The sequence below is a fragment of the Cynocephalus volans genome, chromosome 10, assembly GCF_027409185.1.
Source record: "Cynocephalus volans isolate mCynVol1 chromosome 10, mCynVol1.pri, whole genome shotgun sequence".
NCBI classification, from domain to species: Eukaryota; Metazoa; Chordata; class Mammalia; order Dermoptera; family Cynocephalidae; genus Cynocephalus; species Cynocephalus volans.
In genome coordinates, this window is record NC_084469.1 from 133,091,085 (window position 1) to 133,112,770 (window position 21,686).

A 21,686-nucleotide genomic window follows, 5' to 3' on the forward strand; every position below is an offset into this window, starting at 1 on the left:
AGTTTACATTCCCGTCAGTGGGGCTTTATGAAAATTTAAAAAGTATAATAACTTAATCAGCCATTCCTCCTCTTTCCCCTCTTTTCTGGCTTTTTGATGCTGCCAACCATAATTAGCCACAGGTGTGGAAATCTGACAACCTTTTAAGATCAATTATCAACTATGAAGATATTTACTCCAGGTCAGTTGGTAGGCACTACATGGAAATGGCTCTATCCAAGGGTACCCATGACCCCCTGATTAGTAAATACAACAACTTTTCCTTATTTACATCTTCTTGAACATTTCTGTACAATTTTTACATGTGACATTTGTTCACTACAATGTTATAAGTTGAATTACTTTTGACCCTTCGGATGCCTTGAAGTTGTTGGCTTCCAGTATAACTTTGACTGACTCCTTATTTTCTTCTTATTCATTAATAGGTAGATTTTATTTCAGCAGTTGATTGTTATATTTCATTGTGCTGGAGGAAATTGTGACATTTTGCTATGCCAAATGTCAGGCAGAAAAAAAAGTGTGTTGCTTATAATGACAGAGTATTAGAAACCATCTCCCTATCAATAGGGATTGATTAAGCTATGGTATGTGTGTGTCTAGATGTGTGTATTTATGTATCTATCTCTACACATGAATACTATGTAGTTGTTAAAAATAACATGTATGTTTCTATTTATGTGGAAATACCTGTGGATATATGAGAGCACTTCAAAAAATTTGTCGAAAAATAGAATAACAATAATACAAATCTTTCCATGAACTTTTTGAAGTACCCTTATGCTATTTAGTAGAAAAAGTAGGCTAGAAAACAAGATGTGTAATACATGTTTCATGGTTTAAAAACTATATATGTATAGATTATAACATCGTGTTTTTCACTTTCTTATTTTGTAGACAGCATTTTGTCATTTATAGAGCCCTTTTACATATAGTTTCGTTATTTTATGGATAAGGAACTGATATGGAGATAGTATAATGAGGCAGTAAGAACTAGAAAGACCAAAGATCGCATCTTGGCTGTTAAATCCTGGCACTGCCTCTTGCTATCTGTATGCTTCATAGGACCTCTATTTCGTAATCTGTAAGATGGGGCTCATGTCTACCTCATAGGGTTGTGTTGGGAGACTAAGTGATAAAGAATGAGAAATGCCTATATAGGGCTTGATTTGTAGGTAATCAGTGAGTAGTAGGCACTTATTAATATAATTGATTATAATATTAATGTTTTATAATGATTAAAGGTCCCCCCCCAATGTATTACCTATTATTGCATAACTGATTACTCCAAAACTTAGAGGCTTACAACAACAGGCTGTCACTATTTTTCAGTTTCTGTGGGTCAGAAATTCCAGAGCAGCTTTATTGTGGTTCTCTCATGGGGTTGCAGAAAAGTTGTCAGCTGAGGCTGTGTTATCTGAAGACTTGCCTGAGGCTGGAGGATCCTGTTCCAAGATGTCTCATTCACATGGTTATTTGCAGGGGGCTTTATTTCTTTGGTATTTGGACCTCTCTATAGGGCTACTTGAGTATCCTCATGTCATGGCAGCTGATTTCCCCAAGAGTGAGTGATCTAAGAGTGAGAGAATAAGTGCTCAAGTCAAAAACCACAGTGACTTTTCTGACCTAGCCTGTGAAGTCACACACCTGTGAAGTCATTTCTGCAAGATAACAAACAGGTCAGCCCTATTCATTGTGCATTACAAGGATGTGAATACCAGGGAGACATGGATGTTGGGAACTATCTTGGAAGCTGGCTACCATACCCAGTTAATAACTGTGAAACTGAAATTTAAGTTTAGATTGTCTGGCTCTTTTTATCACCAGCATGTTGGAGTGCCCCAGGCTTAGCCCCTCATCCTCCTCTGTTCTCTCTATACTCACACCCTAGGCAATCATGTCATCCTGTCCAGTGACTCCCAATTACATCTCCATTCCAGACCTCTTTCAGAACTCAAGACCCATATATCCAACAACCAACTCAACGTGAAGCCCGATAGGCATTTCAACCTTAGCATGTCCAAAACTGAGCTCCTGACACCTCCACCCCAAACCTGCTCCTCCCTCAGCCTTCCCCATTTCAGTTACCGTGATGCCAGTATTCCAGATGCTCAGGCCAAAGTGTCCTACTTGCCTCCCCTCCCCTCTTCCTTTCACATCCAGTCATCTGCCAGCAAATCCTGTGGGCTGTGCCTTCAAAATATGTCCATAATTCATCACTTCTCATCATATGTGCTGCCACCACCCTGACTCATACCACCATCATCCCTTACCAAGATACTGCAGAGGCCTTCTAACTCCTCTCTCGGCTTCTACCCTTGTCTTCACTGTAGCCTGTCCTCCATACAGTAGCTGGTGGCTATTTAAAATCAGATTGTGCCACCCTCTAGTGCTTACATCACACACAGAATGACAGCTACAGATCTCACTGCACCTCCAGGCTCTGTGGATCTGGCCTCCCTTCCTGTGAGTCTCCCCAGTGCTCACCCTGCCCCAGCCCCAGAGGTTCCCTGCTGCTCCTGCCTTATGAGCACTGCTCATCCATCCCTCTGCCACCAGTGCTCTTCCTCTAGAGAGCCATCCCCTACTTCTTGCAGCCCTTTCTCAAATAACACCTTCCCAGTAAGGTCTTCCAAGGCTACTTTCTAAAAGCCCCAGTTACGCTTCATTCTCCATCCCTGCTCTAATTTTTCTCCTTTGTCCTTGCTCCTGTCTCACTCTATTTTTTATTTAATTTGTTAAAACATCTCCTTCTTAGACTGTGGGCTAGTTCACTGCTGTAAAGAATGGCCTATTAGATTTGCTTATTCTTGAAGCCATTTTTATTTTAATATTTAAGAATGTACGTGTTACTTTCCCACACAATATGGTTGAAGTTAGCATACCAGAAACATTTGTAACTCATCAGTGCAGTGTGTTATTTCTTGTCCAAGATTACTAGATCCGATTACAGAGGTGGAAAAAAAAAAAAAAAGGAAAGTTTAGCAGTTTTGCTTATACGAACTATTTCTTTTGTGAATTGATTGCAAGTTAGGCATGTAATTCAGGTGGAGAATTAAAGTCTGTGTTCTGTAGAGAATTATAAGGAGAGTCATTAGGAAAAGCCCAAAGTGTGTGTTTAAAGATCCTTATCTTCACTGGAGTGCATTGACACAAGAAGAGTCACCAGCAGAGATAAAGAAAAGAGGATGTCTCTCTCCACAAAGCCCATTTCAGAGTGACAGAAGAGGCATCTGCTCTATGATAATATTGGGGGACCTGATCACACCTCCATCTAGGCAAGAAATCAACAGAGTAACCATTATTCTTTCAGAAGGGGAGAAGAAATCTAGGGTAATTAGAGGGGGGAGGGGTAAGGGGGGATGGGAAGAGATTGGACAAGGGGCATAAAGAATAATTACAATTTGTAACTGTATATATATATATGCTAGTAATAATTGATTTGATCAACATTATCTCAATGTTGAACCCCAAAAATATCAATTTTGATTCAATAAAAAATTTTTTAAAAAGATCCTTGTCTTTTCTTTTATTGTCAAATAAAAATTGTATACAAAATGATGTTTTGAAATATGTATACATCATGGAATGGCTCAATTGAGCTAATTAACATATGTATTACCTTTCATACCTATCATTTTTTTGTGGTGAGAACACAAAATCTAGTCAGTAATTTTCAAAATATAGTAAATTGTTATTAACTGTAGTCACCATGTTATACAGTAGATCTCTTGAGCTTATTCTTCCTGTCTAACTGAAATTTTGTATCCTTTGATCAACAAGACCCATATCGTTAATGTGGTGACTTACAATAGAAATGTGAAAAGACCTCGTATTTTTAGGAAAATGTACTGCATAGAAGTACTGACAGTGGGAAAAGCAGAACCACCCTCTCTTTCATGTGAAGACACTGACAAGTACGTTGGGAATTGTAGGTGTGGGTTTTTAGTGGCTCACTGAGCCCCCATTTGCCAGCTGTGTGCAAGGTACTGTGCTTGGTGTCTTGGCAGTAGAGGGAAATGTACTGGCTCCTATCCCCAAAAAGCTTGGGAGGCAGAGAAATACATAACGATAAGTATAGATTGCATTCACAGGTGAACCAAGCATTCCTGCGACACGGTGGAATAAAATAACGTCTGGCAGGGAGAAACAGTCAAGGAAGGCATGGGGAGGAGATGGTGACCATGGCATTGAATGGTGCTTTGAAAGGCATGTGTGGGACTTCAGTAAACTGAGAAGGGCCCCAGAACAACCTGTGCCTTGCATGCTTCTCACACTTTAATCATCTGGGGGTCTTGTCAAAAAGAAGATTCAGATTCTATAGGTCAAGGAGAGGATGTAGAGATTCTGCATGTCTCACAAGCTCCCTGGGGATGCTGATGTCTCTGACTCTAGCGGACCTGTGAGGTGGGGGCCAGCCTGGAAGTGGCAACACAGGCTTGACCTGTGATGGTCTACGAAACACCTGATGAGCGCTCAGTAAGCAGAGCAAAGTGGAGGCCTGGAACGCAAGACTGACCTGGCTTTAGGTGCTCAAGACCACCTGACCTTTCCTTGATCATAGGGCCATTAACTCATTCTTTGGGCCTCCTCCTCCTCCTGAAACCTACCTATAAAAGTTCACTTGGTAATTTCATTAATTCTTGTTGGACTTTGTGATCTCCAAATCTTTGGGACATATTGCTAGAATGTTACTTTGGTCCTTCAGAAAGAAATTGATTCTATTGTTGGTAGGGTTTTTTTTTTTTTTTTTTGGTGGCTGGCTGGTATGGGGATCTAAACCCTTGACCTTGGTGTTACCAGCACCAGTGCTCTCTCTTGGTAGATTTTTAAATGTTTTTTATAAGCTGCCAATCTGTCTTGTGATCAAGTCCAGTGATATACTTTTAAACAGCATGTAAATTAACTAGGTAGGCCTCTTGTTTTTGTAGACTTCAAATTAGGGGAAGAGAGATTATACCAATCATTCTCTTAAAGCCACCAGGGGTCTCAGTTAACCTGTGTGACCTCAGCATGCACCACCAAGGTAGTTGCAGATGGCGTAAAATGGACACCATTAGGATTCTGCACTCTCGGTGTTTGGCATAATTGTGGTGGAGACTATAAATCAGAAACATGCATAGGCAGTGTCCAGTTACTGATGACCGAGGAAGAACTAAAAACATTGCAGAGATGCTGCTTCCTGCTTCCTCACAAGGGCCAGTGGTTTACACCCAGCACACCAGATTGATGTCAGTATACTGTGGTGGGGCCTTAGCTGTTTACATGAGGAATTCGATCCCTTCATTAAGACCCACCCCTATACCTGTTCTTAGGTAAGAATTGAAGCAGGTCATATTTCTGAGTTATACCACTATCCCCAGAGGAAAACTCTGTGGCTCTCTATGGTGGTTGTTCAGTCTTATTTAAACACGACAAAAAAATAAATAAATAAATAAATAAAATAAACACGGCAGGCACATATGTCCACAGATGTGTGCTAAATATACACATACATGTATGTTTCCAATTTTCTTCCTAGATTTTGGCCTTGATTGCGTTCATCTGCATAGAGACCATCATGGAGTGCTCCCCATGTGAAGGCCTCTACTTCTTTGAGTTCGTAAGCTGTAGCGCCTTTGTGGTGACTGGAGTCTTGCTGATTATGTTCAGTCTCAACCTTCATATGAGGATCCCCCAGATCAACTGGAACCTGACAGTGAGTACAACTCACCACTCTCTACTGTGAAAGGATCAAATGCTGCTTGGCCCCCGGGAAAAGTTGGAATCTCTGCACGTTGTGTTTGGTTCTAGTTCATTGTGATACTTAAATGTTCTATTATAACTCAACTGTGAAATTTTAAATTTCTCTACTGGGTTGAATAAAACTACAAAATAAATTGAATCTTAAGTAATGGTAAAAAACAGTATAACAAAATTATTTTGGTCTTTTTAAAGAAGTCATTTTAATATCATGATCATCTGAGAAGACTGGTAATGTTGATATTTGCAGAATGTGGGAAAGAGGTTAAAATGAGTATCTTTGCATAATTTTCAGACTGGTAACAAGAGCCATTTACAAAAATATTGATTCTGGAAGAATTGAAAATATGAGTGAAAATGCCAATAACTTTCAAAGCCTAGTAATATTAAAATCAAAGCAACTGGGAGGATTGGAGTTTGGTGGTTTGATCAGGAAGTTTCAAGTGGAAACACATCCTCTTCTTGCTGTGCTTTGGATTCTTAGCCTTGTTTGGACACCCTTGTCAATTGGCATAGGAAACTCAGGGCGGGTCAGTCCCAGACCCCCTTTCCTGGACTTTGTCACTGGTCCTTACCATGCTGAAGGAGAAAGGAATTTTAATGTTTCTTGATATTTCTTTGCGAATAAGTATGTGCAAGACCTCAAAGGGAATCAGTCAGGGAGACACACAAAAGTGCCTTACCCTTCTGTGCTTGTGGGTAGCTAATCTTGCCAGCGCCACAGCTGCTGAGAGGGAGGTGAGAGGAGAGTGCTGCAGATCACCTCCCTGTGCTCTGTCTCTCTTTGGCTGGCACTGGGTGTACGCAGGCAACTTGAGAAAGTGTGGCCCCATGGGGGGAAACCCGAGCTGTCGTCTGAGCTGGCAGAGCCACTCTCAGGATGTACCATGGGGCACGAAGAGACGAAGGTCTTTCTGACAGAATTCTCTGTGTGTTGTCCTAATGGGCACAAACTTTTAGGAGGTAAAATAAAAGGATAGTTGCTGATCTAGATAAGTTGTCAGTTGAAAACTAAGCTGGTTTTCTCCTAGCATTGTAAGCTGAGAAAAATGGGATAGTACTTTAAATTTAAGCTCTAAACCCTCAAAATACCTGGAAGCATTTTATCTAAGTTTTTGTGACAGGTTTTAATGTCTCAACTATTTTTTTGTTTGTTTTGGCGGCTGGCCGATAATGTCTCAACTTTTTTTTTTTTTCTTTTTTGACAGCTGGCCTGGCCAGTAGGGAGAGCTAAAACCTTGACCTGGTGTTATGTCTCAACTATTTTTAAGATAAAGTTTGTGTTATCTATAACAAAGGCTTATAGAGTTATGTGCTAAAATGATAGTGTAGTAGATAGAAAGTTTAAGAGAACCTTACAAACCTCCCCCAACTAAAATGCAGACACCGTGAGGGCAGGGGCAAGGTTAAAGTCATTGTTTTGCTCTGTGGTATACCAGTTGCCTGGTATTTCTAAGGTCCTCTTAACTTGTTGAGGGAGGGGCTGGGCTGGGGATTGAATGGAATCCTGAAGGAGGACCTATGTGACAAAGAAGCAGCTGTGGGAATGTTAAACCCATAGGTTTTGAGTCATACAGACCTGGCTGAGTTCAAGTCTGAGGTGGCTCTTAAGGGCTGCCTATTAACCCTGGGCAAGTTACTTACAGCCCTATGTTAATGAAATCTCACCACTGGTAAAGTGGCGATAATATTTCTTGCAGGTTGTTTTAAGTATAAAATGAGATAATGGGTATAAAAGGCATCTCGTAAACCCTCAAACCAGTGGGTGCTAGTGCTAGTATAAGAATATCAGTCTCAGTGCTGGTAAGAGGTTATTCTGATAGGCTGTTGTTATTTATTAACCACACCATCTTCCTGTAGACTTGCACCAGGTTTGACTTTACTCCCTTAATTCTGTTTTATCAAATTATTTGATAGCCTTTAAGCTGTTAAAAGACTTCATGCTTCATCTTTTTGTTTGTTTGTTTTTTGGAGGCTGGCCTCTACAGGGATCTGAGCCCTTGACCTTGGTGTCATCAGCACCGCTCTCTAACCAAGTGAGCTAACTGACCAGCCCTAGATTTTTCACCAATTCATACTGGTCTTTATCCCGAGAAATACCTGTTTAGTGAGCTTTCTGAAATTCTGATTTTTCTGTTTAATCATGAAAGTGTTTACTACCACATAATTGATTGTATTGCAGTGAATCTTTTTTCATTGGAAAGTTGATATCCATCCTTTTCTTCTGGGCGATGTTGGCTGGGACCCATGTTTGGGTGGTGTTATGGTCACTTGAGATCACCTTCCTGTTGTTTGCAATCCTTTCCAGAATTTCCACCCTTTTGGAGTAGATGAAGGTGTATGCTTATGCAACAAAAGGGTGTGTGCATTACATGGGCTTGAGGAGATGGTACCTATTGATGGCAGCTCATGTCATCTGGTCTCTGAGAGGGGAAAAAAGTCTGTTCCTCAGGGCTGATCACAGCTCATCAACTCATGACAGAAGCATTGGCCTTGGCTGTGTTGTGTTTCTCTGTCAAGGTGGTGGGAGTATTTTTGTCCCCAACAGAGCCAGCCTGATGAGTGAAATAGGGTGTGACTGGTATAGATTTAGAAAAATTAGTCATTCCAAGAGCCCAGGTTGACATAAATATGGATGAGAAACGGTAAATAAGGAGGATGATGCAAAGTATATATTTTCAACAACCATAATTTGATACAATCTAATAGAGTCTGTTAATGTCAAGTTTTTGTTTTGTTTTCTTTTTGTGGTTGGCCAGCGTGGGGATCCGAACCCTTTACTTTGGTTAATGTCAGGTTTTTGTTTTTGGATGAATCTATGGGACTTGTTCTACAATATTTGTTTTTCTCTGTTTATTAGGAGCTCACACACCTGTATATTCCACCCCTGTTTACCTCGATTGGTGTCACAAGCCTCCTCCCAAACTCATCCCTTCTTCCCTCCTCTTCCTTACCCAGATGCTAGAGCTGAGCTATTGGAAGGGTGTGTCTGATCCCTACCAGCCCCCCAAAGCCTGCCAGTTGCTCCCACTCTCCTCAGCTGGCACCAGAGCCCAAGGCCTGCTCAGCCAAGCTTCCCTAAAGAGAAGGTCTGCACCTGCTTCTCTACTTCACTACCTCCTCATCTCTCTTTACTAGCCTTTTATTGTCAAATTCAGAAAAATTTGTGTAAGTAAATATATAGTTTAATGAGGAACGGTAAAGATTGTGTAGCCACAATCTGGGTCAAGAAATAGGGTATTGTCGACATCTCAAAAGCCTCCCATATGTTCTTCACAAACATAACTACCGCTCCTTCCCCTAACCCACTATCCTGACTTTGTGGTGTTCTTGCCCAACTCATCTTCAGCCCATTCCAGTCTGGCCTTTGTCTCCACTACATCATTGAAAGTCCTCTGGTCAGAATCATGGGGGCCTTCATGTTCCTGGATCCTCTAGTTATTTTGGTCCTCACCCCACACCAAGTCTTGGTGGTATCTGCTATGGAACGCTCTGTCCTTCCTGCTATACATACTGCTCTTGCCTCCTGTGATAACCACATTCTTCTAGCTCTCTTCGTCCTTGGCTGCTTCTTTCAGTGGCCTCTGTGGCCCTGGATCCTTTCTCAGACCTCTCCCTTTCTAATAACTCAGGCTGGGTGCTGTGGTAGGTTGAAAACAGCCTGGAAGGGCCGGCCCGTGGCTCACTCGGGAGAGTACGGTGCTGAGAAAACAGCCTGGAGTCACCCAGAGGGGCCACTTGCTGAGCCTTGAGACCTTGGCTATGACTCACTGTGTTTTTTTCTGACACCAAATATGTTTTCCACACCAAGCAGTTCTGTAATTCTCTGACACTGACTGGGTGTCCAATAATTCCATTCAGTTCTGATACTCCCAAAGTTAGTGCAGACCCCACAAGTTAAGGGCTCAGTCCCATGAGACCGCCCCATTTTAGACACAAGCTGCAAATATGGTACCCGGGCACTTCTGCCTGGCTGACAGATTCAGAAATTTCCAGGCCCCCCTCCTTAGGTTCGATAATTCTCTAGAACTACTCACAAAACTCAGGAAAGTGCTTTACTTATGATTACTGGTTTGTTATAAAGCATACAATTCAGGAACAGCCAAGTGGAAGAGATGCATAGGGTGAGGTCTGGAAGAGTCTCATATTCAGGAGGTTCTATCCTGTGGAGTCAGAATGAACCACCCTCCCAGCAAGTGGATATATTCAGCAACTCAGAAGCTCTCCAAACCCTGTAGGTTTGTTGTTTTTTTAATGAAGATTCCATTAGGTAGGCATGATTGTTTGGCTAAATCATTGGCCGTTTGGTGATTTTTCTTTTCCTTTTTTTTTTATTGAAACATAATTGGTTATACATATTTGTGGGGTACAGAGTTGACTGTCAGTTATTGTGTACAATATGTGATGATCAAATGAGGATTATTAGCATATTCATCATTAAAAAGCATAATTATTCTTTATGTTCATTACCCAAATTCTCCCTAGCCCTCCTTCCCTCTTCTCCATTACCACCTCTAGTAACCATAGTTCTGTTCTCATTTGGTGATTTTTTTTAATGTGAATTTCTTTATTTTTTTAATTGCACATTTTTATGGGGTGCAGTTTGTTGTTTCATTATATGCATATATTATATAATGATCCAATCAGAATAGTTAGCATATCTGTCAGGTTTTTTTGTGGCTGTAACATTCAATATCCTCTTTTCTGGCTATCTTGAAATATGTAATACAATATTATTAGCTATAGTCACCCTAGAGCACCAGAATTTATTCTTCTTGCCTAACTGTAACTTTGTATCCTTTTACCAACCTCTCCATTCCCATTCCTCCATCCCCCCTCCCCTCTCCCTTCTCCAGCCTCTGGTAACCACTATTCTATTATTTCTTTCTTTTTAATTAATTTTTTTCTTAACTGACCCTTATAGTTATATATTTATGTAGTACAATGTGATATTTGGGTACATTTATACACTGTGTGTGATCGTATCAGGGTGTTTAGCATACGTATCACCTCAAACATTTGTCACTCACCTCTTTGTGCTGGGAACATTCAAAATCCTCCCAATTAGCTACTTGAAGTTACACAGTAATTTGTTATTGACTGTAGTCTCCATATATTGCTGTAGAACACTAGATCTTATTCTTTCTATCTCTCTACAATTTTGTATCTATTGACTTACCCTCGGCCCATCCCCTTACCAGTCTGTAGTGACCACTATTCTACTCTCTACTTTTGTGAGATCAACTTTTTTTACCTCCGCATATGAGTGAGAACAGGGGTGTTTCTCGTTCTGTGCCTGACTTATTTCACTTAACATAATTTTCTCCAAGCTCATCCCTGTTGTTGTGAATGGCAGAATTTCATTCTTTTTTATGGCTGAGTAATATTCCATTGTTTATATATACCACATTTTCTTTATCTAATCATCTGTTGATGGACATTTAGGTTGGTTCCAACTCCTGGCTATTGTAAATAGAACCATGATAAACATGGGAGTGCAGGTATCCCTTTGACATGTCGATTTCCATTCTTTTAGATATATACCCAGTAGTGGAATTGCTGGGTCCTATGGTAGTCCTATTTGTGGTTGCTTGAGAAACATCCATACTAATGGCTATACTAATTTACATTGCCACCAACTGTGCCCGAGTGTTCCCTTTTCCCAACATCCTCTCCAACACTTGTTTTCCTTTGTCTTTTTGATAATATCCATTCTAACTGGAATGGATGATATCTCATTGTGGTTTTGATTTGTATTTCTCTGATAATTAGTGATGTTGAGCATTTTTTCATATACCTGTTGGCCATTTGTATGTTTTCTTTAGAGAAATGTCTATTCAGCTTCTTTGCTCTTTTTTTTTTTTTTTTTGGCAGCTGCCCAGTACAGGGACCTGAATCCTTGACCTTGATGTTATAGCACTGCACTCTAACCAACTGAGCTAACTGGCCAGCCCCTTTGCCCATTTTTTAATCAGATTTTTTTCTTTTACTATTGAGTTGAGTTCCTTATATATTCTGGATATTAATCCCTTGTTGGATGTATAGTTTGCAATATTTTCTCCCATTCTGCAGTTGTTTTTTTGCTCTATTAGTTGTTTCCTTTGCTGTGAGGAAGCTTTTTGGTTTGATATAACCCCATTTGTTTGTTTTTGCTTTTGTTGCCTTTGCTTTTGAGAACCTACTTATAAAATCTTTGCTTGGTCCTATGTCCTGAAGCATTTCTGCTATGTTTTCTTCTAGATATTTTTTAGTTTCTGGTCTTACATTTAAGTCCTTAATATATTTTGAGTTGACTTTTGTATATGGTAAGAGAGAGGGGTCTAGTTTCATTCTTCTGCATATCCATTTCTAGTTTCTTCAGTACCGTTTATTGAGGAGACTGTCCTTTCCTCATGTATGGCTCCTTTGTCAAAAGTAAGTTGGCTATAGGTACATGGATTTATTTCAGGAGTCTCTATTCTGTTCCATTGGTCCATGTGTCTGTTTTTGTGCCAGTATCATTGCTGTTTTGATTACTATAGCTTTGTGGTATAATTTGAAGCCGGGGAATGTGATGCCTCCTCCCACTTTGTTCTTTTTGTTCAGGATCGCTTTGGCTGTTCAGGGTCTTTTGTTGTTCCATATACATTTTTGAATATGTCATTGATAGTTTTATGGAGATTGCATTGAGTCTGTAGATCACTTTGGTCGTTTTGACAATATTCTTCCAATTCCATGAACGTGGGATGTCTTTCCATTTTTTTGTTTCTTCTTTAATTTTGTTAATAATTGTTTTATAGTCTTCCTTGTAGAGATCTTTTACCTCCTTGGTTAAATTTATTGCTAGGGTTTTTGTTGTTGTTGTTGTTACTATTATAAATGGGATTGCTTTCTTGATGTCTTCTTCTGGTAGTTTGTTGTTGGTGTATAGAAATGCTACTGATTTTTGTATGTTAATTTTGTGTCCTCCCACTTTAGTGAATTTATCAGGTTTAGGAGTTTTTTGGTAGAGTTTTTAAGTTTCTTTCTATATAAAATTATGTCATCTGCAAACAGGGACAATTTGACTTCCTCTTTTCCAATTTGGATGCCCTTTATTTCTTTTTCTTGCCTAATTGCTCTGGCTAGGACTTCCATTACTATGTTGAATAGAAGTGGTCAGAGTGGGCATCCTTGTCTTGTTCTAGTTCTCAGGGAGAAAGCTTTCAGATTTTCCTTGTTCAGTATGATGTTAGCTGTGAGTTTGTCATATATAGCATTTATTGTATTACTATACTTTTCTTCTATATCTAATTTGTTGAGAGTTTTTATCATAAAGGGATATTGAATTTTATCAACGGCTTTTTGTGCATCTATTGAGATGATCCTATGGGGTTTTTTTCTTTTGTTCTGTTGATGTGATATATCATGTTTATTGATTTTTGTATATTGAACCATCCTTGCATCCCTTGGATAAAGCTCACTTGGTTGTGGTGTGTAATCTTTTTGATGTCCTGTTGGATTTGATTTGCTAGTATTTTATTGAGGATTTTTGCATGTATATTCATTAGGGTTATTGGTGAGTACTTTTCTTTTTTCATTGTGTCCTTGCCAGATTTTGGTATCAGGGTAATGCTGGCCTCATGGCATGAGTTTGGAAGAATTCCATCTACTTCAATTTTTTGAAATAGTTCAACTATTCATATTAGTTCATCTTTAAATGTTTATCAGAATCCAGCAACAAAGACAACTGGTTCTGTGCTTTTCTTTGTTGGGAGACTTTCTATTACTGATTCAATTTTGTTACTTATTATTGATCTATTCAGGTTTTCTATTTCTTCTTAGTCCATCTGGTCCACAAGAGGTGGGTCTGCTTGTCTGATCTTTGGCCAGGGACATGGGGGCATGTCAATTCAGCAGGTCTAGTGTTGGCTTCCCAGAATGCAGAACTAGAGTCACAGCCGCTGTGGGTGCATTGGGATGATGATGGGGCCTTAAGGCTGGGGAAATGCTGTGGCTACTGGCCCTGAGGCAGGGTGTGCTCTTGCAGTGGCTCTCCTTTCAGGATGGCACTGTATTGCATCAGCTTGGGTTATGAGGGTAGGGGCTGGGGAGTGCATAGTGTGTGCTCCTGTTCGGAAGCAATGCAGTGTGTGTATTCTAGGCAGCTCCCTACACTTGATTTTGAGCTTACAAGGGCTGTGGAATCCTCCTGCAAAAGAATCTGCAGGCTTCTATGGTAAGGATGGGGGTTGGTGTGGGTCCTCTGACTATCTCTCCCCACCCCCTCCACCAAGGGAGTATTCCTCCTGTGCTGGTCAGGAGATGTGGTGGCTGAGGCCATGTGCCTCTCTCTCCTCCCTGTGCTGCCATCTTGGGCTTTCATACTCAACAGGGATCTTGCCAGTCTCCTGTTGCACTCCCATGCTCCCCACAGATGTTCCTCTCCGTATTTAGCTGTTAGTTGTTCTGGTCCTTTTCTGTAGGAGGAACACGCCCCAGGCACCTCTGGTCTGCCATCTAGCCCCACATCCTGTTCATTTGGTGATTGAACTCAACGTCCAGCTCCTCTTCCCTCCCTGGAGGTCCAGGGGTGGGGCTGAAAGTTCCTACCCTCTAATCACCTGGTTGGTTTTTCTGGTGACCAGTCCCCATCCTTAAACTCTACAATGTTCTTTCCCCAGGAGTCACCTCATTGGCATAAACTCAGGTATGGTTGAAAGGGGGCCTTTTAGAATAACAGAAGGTGTTCCTATTACTCAGGAAATTCCAAGGATTTGACCAAATATATATAAATATATACATTTTAAAATTATACCACACTCATCTTCTCTGGGACTCTGTTTCCTCATCTTTAAAAGTAGAACAAAATTATAAGTCCTGCCTCATGCATCTTTGTATCAGTGAGACACTGGAAACTATGTGATTGGCACAGTAAGGACTCCAATAGATGGTAGCTGCCACTGTTGTCAATATTATAATTGTCCCTTTGATTCTGGGACCATTTGATCACAAGTCAGTGCACAGTATGGATTGAATGGTTGTAAACTTTCTTTTCTTATCAGTGTGTAGAGCTGAGATTAGAGTCAGCCACAGAGCCCATTGGTTTGGGAGCCAATCAAGACTGCAGTGACAGCCCAGGGCTGAACCTGTTTTCCAGTGTCACATCTGTGATCAGTTCAGCACATTTATTGAACACCTGCTTTGTGCTGCTTTGACAATAGGAAGTGCAGGGCAGGTCGATGCAAGCTGCTCTCTTGTGGGATACGTGCTCTCTAGAATTGAGTTTTGTGTGAGTCCTGGGAGAACACAGGCAAAGAGGTAGTGGATCATCAGGGCAAGAGGCCTGGAGTGGGGCACTTGGGAAAAGTTCAGGGAAAATGCCAGAGTCCAGTTGAGCCTTAAAGGATGAGTAGCTGTTCACTGGAAGCTGAGTATGTAAGGGTGGGGCATGTTTAGGATGGCCCATTCTCTGGGACTGGAGCAGCGTTGGGGGCCCACTGGCTGGGCTGGGCATATAACATAAATAGGTAAGTGAGTGGAGCGGGGCTGGGAGTTGGGGAGATGGTGAAGGTGGTCCTCCTACTCCATTCCAGCCAGTTTTGGGGTTGCACCATGGGATTCTGGTACAAATTTTCAAGATCAGCTGGAAGTTGGGTTTGTTTTGTGTTATTTTTTAGAAGTTTTTTATGTGCAGTCTTCCAGGGTTTAAATGTTGGCTTGTTCAAATTTGTTTTGAACACTATTCAGGTCAGACCTGTTTGTGGGCCAGATATGACTGATAGGCCTCTAGTTAGCACCCTCTAGGCCAGAGCATGTTGATCTGTTACTGGATTTCCTTGGGCTCGTGGGCTCACACCTGTGCTTATGGTGGTGTATTACTGAAGGAGAGACCTGAAAGTGTGTGTTTATGTAAGGGGCTGATAGGCTAGGTGATTGCTTAGTTCCTATTCCATGACCTTCCTCTTCATCTCCTAGCATAAGCAGGGGCTGTAACCTTGGGTGTTTGAGGGACCAGACAGGTGACATAAAGTGGCTGGGTGTGAGACTGCAGGGAGTGGGGAAGACTGGCAAACTGGAAAGCATATGGCTGATAAAGTACATGTCCCATGAAAAGCATTAAAGATGTTTAAACACCAGTGTTGGCTTAAAGAAAAAAAAATCCACATCTGAGGGCACACCCATGTGTGCCCCTAATATGAAGGATGAGTCTACAAGCCTTGATTTTATCTCACACCTCAGGAACTCAAGTGGTTAATGCTGACTTTTACAGTGTCCCAGTTTTAAGCCTTTTAAATTGTGCAGGTAGTAAGTGTTTTTTTTGTAGAAAAACTAGAAGGTGTAGATAATTTAAGAAATCATGACTTCAATCAACATGGCAGAATAGACAGTCCCCAGCTCACCTTCTCCCAAAATCAACCAGTTTACAGCTATTAAAAAGCAACAACTGCCAAGCTGGGGCCACTAGAGCTCAGGGGAAGAGGAGGAGAGACCCACGGAGATCATGAAGGCGGGAAAAGCCACAATAAGAAAAAGAAAGGATCACTTTGACCATTTCAAGCCCCAACCACTTCAAGGCTGGTCCTGGTGAGCACATGGAGCAAGATCTGGCAAAAGCCACTGCTGTGCCCTTTGTATGAAGTTGCTTGGAGGCTGCAGGGGAGAAGAGGGCCTTGGTGACCCCCAGGCCAATAAGACCACTAACAAGGTTCCTGTGGACCCACATAGGAGGGAGGGGCCACAGACAACTGAAAAAAGGAGCCACTCCAAGCCCAGTGAGTCATCACAAGGGACTAGCACATGGACTGTCCCATGGGAAGTGTTTGGAATGTAGGGGGGTAGGGGAGACGGGCCCAGTGGGGGAACATTGGGGCATAGCATGGAGAGCTGATCTGCCCTCCAGTCAGCACAGGACCACTCAGTGGAGACTAGTCAGGGTTATAGAACTGTAGGGGGTGCAGTTTGCTGAAAAGACTCAGGCCCAGACCAGTTTCCACACAACCCGGGTGTACCAGACCTCACAATACCCGGAAGTGCTTACAAGGTCAACACTTAAAACCTGAGCTGCACAAAAAGCCTTTCCCTGGGAATCAGCAGCAAAGCAGCAATTTAGCTCAACCACAGGGCTCAAGTGCTGGTTCCCAAAGGAAGTTCCCTCATTTTAGAAGTAACCAAAGGACAACAAATTAGTTCCAGTGCAGAATTTAAGTGGTGGGAATAGTGAATAATCAAACACAGAACTGAAAGAAAAAACAAAAAACCCACAGATCAGAGACAAAGTTCTGACATTAACCAGTAAATGTCTAACACCACCAAAGAACACCTATAAAACGCAGAAGGATTGGAAGCCCCCCTGGCTCCCAAACTGGGGTCAGGGAGGCTGAGGGCCTCAGCCACAACCCCCCAACGTCCACATCTAGCCCAGCGACAACCACCAAACTGCCACTGGAAGTGCCCCAGGCTTCCGAGCCAGGGTGGTGGGGGACTGAGGGCCTGGTACCCCCATCCCCCGACATCCACATCCAGCCCTGCAATGACCACCAAGCCACCACTGGAAGTGCCCTGGGCTCCCAAGCCAGGGCAGTGGGGAGCTGAGGGCCTCAGCCACACACACATACCCCACCAATGTCTGTATCTGGACTAGTGATGACCGATCCACTGCAAGAAGTGTCCTGGGCTTCCAGGGTTGAAGGGCGCCAAGGGCCTCAGCCTTGTCCCCCAAAGTCTGCATCCAGCCCAGCCATGACCAAGCTGCTGCTGGAAGCCACTGGGCTCTGCTGGAATGAAAAGGATGCCATGAGCCTCAACCGTGCCTCCCCTCCTTCTTCCTCCTCCTTCCCTCTCCCCCTCCCCCTAACTGCTCCACAGTGTCATCTTAGAATGTAAAAAAAATTATAATAAATTTTTAAAAAATAAATAAAAATAAAAATAATCATGTGATGACCCAAGAGAAATAACATATGTCCATATACAAAAGCCTGTAAATTTGTAGCTTCACTGTTCTTAATAACCAAAAAGTAGAAACAACCAAATGTCCATCAATTGATGAAAGGATAAATAAAATGTGGTGTATCTATACAATGGAGAATTATTTGGTAATAAGGAATGAAGTACTGATTACATGCTACCATATGAATGAACCTTAGAATCATTATACTAAATGAAAGAAGCCAGGCATAAAAGACTACGTATTATGTAATTCTAGTTATATGAAATGTCCACCATAATTGGCAAATCCATAGGGACAGAAAGCAGATTCATTGTTGGCCAGGGTTGGGGGAGGAATGAGAAATAACTGCTAGTGAGTACAAGATTGGTTGGTTGGTTGGTTGGTTGGTTGGTTGGTTTTTTGGAGTGCTGAAAATGTTCTAAAATTACATTGTGATTGAATTGTGTGCTTTAATTGGGTGTATTTTATGGTATGTGAATTATGTCTCAATAAAGCTTTTAAAAACTATATGATACAACCCACCCAGTGGTAACTACTTGTAATTCTTGGTAAAAGAAGACTGTTTTCCCTAGACTGTTTTTCATATACGAATTTATGTTGTGATGTGTGAGTGTAGAAAAATGGAACCGTTGAAGTCATGCTTTTTCATTGAAATGTATCTTCCATGTTAAATATACAACTACATTGTTTTTAATGACTACAGAGCATTCCATTGTGGAAATACCATTTTTTATTTAACAAATCCCTTATTCTTTAGCATTTTGTTTGCTTCCAGTTTTTTGCTATTTTAAATGTCAGAAAGAACAATCTAATACTTAGATGTTTTTGCACGAGAATGATATTTAAGATAAATTTCCAAGTGTGGAATTCATAGGTAAATGACATGAACCTCTTCAAAACCTTTGATACGTATTGGCAAATTGTTTTCCAGAAAGTTTTGTCATTTAAGCCCTTCTTGCTGGTCTTCTCACTCTCCCACACACATGTAAACTGGGTGTACAGCCTTTGCCAGTTTCACAGATGAGAGGTAATATATGATTGTCATTTAATTTTCACTTCTTTGGTTACAAGTAGATTTGAACATTTGTTCTTCTTTATGGGCCATTTATAATTCTTTTAAAAATCATTTATGTCTTTTCCTGTCTTTATGTCACTTTTTCTGATTTATATGCAAGAGCTCTTTATATAGTAAGGATATTGACCATTTTATCAAATGGTTGTTTAAGGTTTAACATTTACCAAGATTTTACTGTAAGCATTTGATGTAATGCTTTAGAAAGTTTTTCCTGAGAGGATTATTTAAACACACACATGGAGGACTTTTGTGGCTCTGCTTTTTACATGTAATTTTTATTCTCTTTGATTTATTTTGGTTTAAGATGTTAGGTAGGAATACAGATTTAAAAAATTTTTTTTTAATCAGCTGCCTTAGCAACATCCTTTGTTTCCATTGCTTTGTTTCCTTTTTAACTATAGCGCTATGCCATTGTCATACCCAACAGAATAACCAATTCTCTAATATTATTTAATATACAATTCATATTCAGATTTCCCCTTGTCTCAAAATGTCTTTTTCCATTTGTTTTGTTCAAATCATGATCCAAAGAGAGTCTACACAAACAACACCTGTCCCATTGTTTAATTTTTTATTTTATTCCATAAATTTGTTAGAAAAATTTGGGTCATTTGTCCTATAAGATGTCTGGCAGCTTGGAATTGGCTGCATGCACCCTCATGGTGGTGTTTTACTTGTTCCTCTATCCCTGCTTCCTCTGTGACCTCATCATTGGCTCCAGGACAGTGCTGTCCAACAGAAACTTCTCTGACAATGGACGTATTTTCTGATCTGCATTGCCCTCTGTGGCAGCCACTAGCCTCATGTCAAGATATGATTGAAGAATGAATTTTCTATTTGATATAATTTAATTAATTTAACTTTACATAGCCACATGTGGCTAGTGGTTTATCCCATTAGCACAGCTCTAGAAGCTTGATTATATTTAGGTTCATTTTTTTTTAGGCGAGTGCTTCAGCTTTTAAATATTCTTTGGTGAAATTTGAGGAGGCAGACATGTTGTGCTCTTGTCAGCAGTTGCTTGTGTTTTCTCCCTGGCTTAATCTGGTCTGTTAAATAACCTCAATTATAGGGAGATTATCTTGCCTTTTTTAAATATCCTTTTTGAATTTTTTTCACTGTATTCCCTGATCAAATTCACTGTTTTAGTCTCAATTTACCATTGTTAATTATCATTACTAAAATAAATTTAAAACCATTGTTACTTGTACAGTACAACTCTTACATTTTTGCCTGCTTTTTTTCTACCTTTACCACATCTATATTTTTACATAGTCACCATTAATGTAGGTACTGTATTTTGGTTGATGTTTGACCTCAACATGGTATAACAACATTTCCCCCCATTTCTGAATAGTCTTTGCTTTGGGAAGTGTGTTTTATAATCTTTTTTTACTCCTCCAGCACCTTAACCAGAGCTGAGTATAGCTAAACACTTCCTGGTTTGAATTTGTGAAAAATCTGCCCTGGCTTATGAAGATCACAGCTGAAACCTGTCCTGCTGGCAGACATTTCTGAACAGAGCTTTGCTGCTTTCCATGAGCCTGTGCAGGAGCTCAGCAGGGGCAGATTGGGATTTCTGCTGTGCAGTTTCATCAGTACCATTATGATGCCAAAGTCATCTCTTTGCAAAAACAAAAACAAAAAAAAGGACATCAACCTTGAAGCTAGGCCAGACAAGAGGACCCATGAGGTGTTGATGGTGCAGTCAACGTGGCACTTAAGCAGTTTGGGCTTTTTCTTGAATTTTCGTTCCCTGTAGAGGTCATAGAGGCACTCTGGTGTGACCAGACTGTCTCTGGTCTAATGCCAAAGTAGTAATAACAGAAATAACAATAAATGTGTAGGGAACCCCAACTGTGGGCCAAGCACTATGCTCGGCTTCCCATGTGTGGTTCTATTTAATCCCTGAAACAACTCTGGGAGGAAGGGGCTACTATTCCCACATAAGACACAGAGAAGCAAAGTACAGTAGCTTCTCCAAAGTCATATGGTTGGTTAGGACCCTAGTCTGGCTGTGACTCTCACTGTACTATGTTCCTTTCTTCAAGTAAGATAGGAGTTAAATCTTTAAAACACTGGATATGTAACTTGGTTTGCTTTGCAAGAAGCTTAGGAGAAAATCCTCCAGGCTTTAGTAACATAGAAGCTTTGAAAGACTGTGCATGAGAGAGAGTGAGGTCTGGCTAAATGCACTCTCTTTGTGCAAAAACAGTGTACTTTAAATGTCACACATGAATGCAGGGAATGTTGGAGGGGATTTCACCAGTTTCAGTACATTTGGACTCTTGGGAACTTTGTCTATACCAAGATAATTTGAGCATGTTTTCTAAAAGATGACATTACAACCCTAAATGGTAATTGATATTACCAGTTTGGGTTATTTCTTAAGTCATTTATATAGTCGGTTAAAATGTAGATGTTGCTGTGGTGATTTATCAAGTCGCTCATAAACTGTTACAATCTTTGCATTCCTTTGTGTGACCAACACTCCTGTGACATCAGGACTGAAATATGGAGCCATCAGGGAGGTTGGGATTATGGTTCTTATTTTGAAAGTTCTTCAGTTACTTTTAGAACAAAGGATGGTATGATTCTTTTCAAGTGGTTTTATCTTATCTTTTTTTTAGGATTTGGTCAACACTGGACTCAGCACTTTCTTTTTCTTTATTGCTTCAATTGTACTGGCTGCTTTAAACCACAAGACCGGAGCAGAAATTGCTGCTGTGGTAAGCGAACTCAAATGGTTAAAGTACAGGCTGACTTTGTGTACCTTCTGTGACTTGCTCTCTTCTGTCCCTGGCATGTGTCTTACTCATTCTCCTTTAGTTTTTTCTTTGCTAATTATGATGTTATTGGGCCAGTGGAGGTCACAGTTCCTTCAGTGCTGTGGTTCTCAAAGTCTGGTCCCCAGAACAGCAGCCTCAGCATCACCCAGGAACCTGTTTGAAATGTAATTCTTAG

The 21,686-nt window shown here is 40.8% G+C and overlaps 1 protein-coding gene across 1 annotated transcript in view; it reads left to right on the forward strand.

The window, feature by feature from the left end:
* Positions 1–21,686, forward strand: part of CMTM4 (CKLF like MARVEL transmembrane domain containing 4) — a 71,593-nt gene that overhangs the window by 48,837 nt on the left and 1,070 nt on the right. Inside the window, exons 2-3 of the mRNA XM_063110981.1 lie at positions 5,519–5,695; positions 21,353–21,451. Of these exons, the coding sequence (XP_062967051.1) occupies positions 5,519–5,695; positions 21,353–21,451 (276 nt within the window). The remainder of the gene's footprint in view (positions 1–5,518; positions 5,696–21,352; positions 21,452–21,686) is intronic.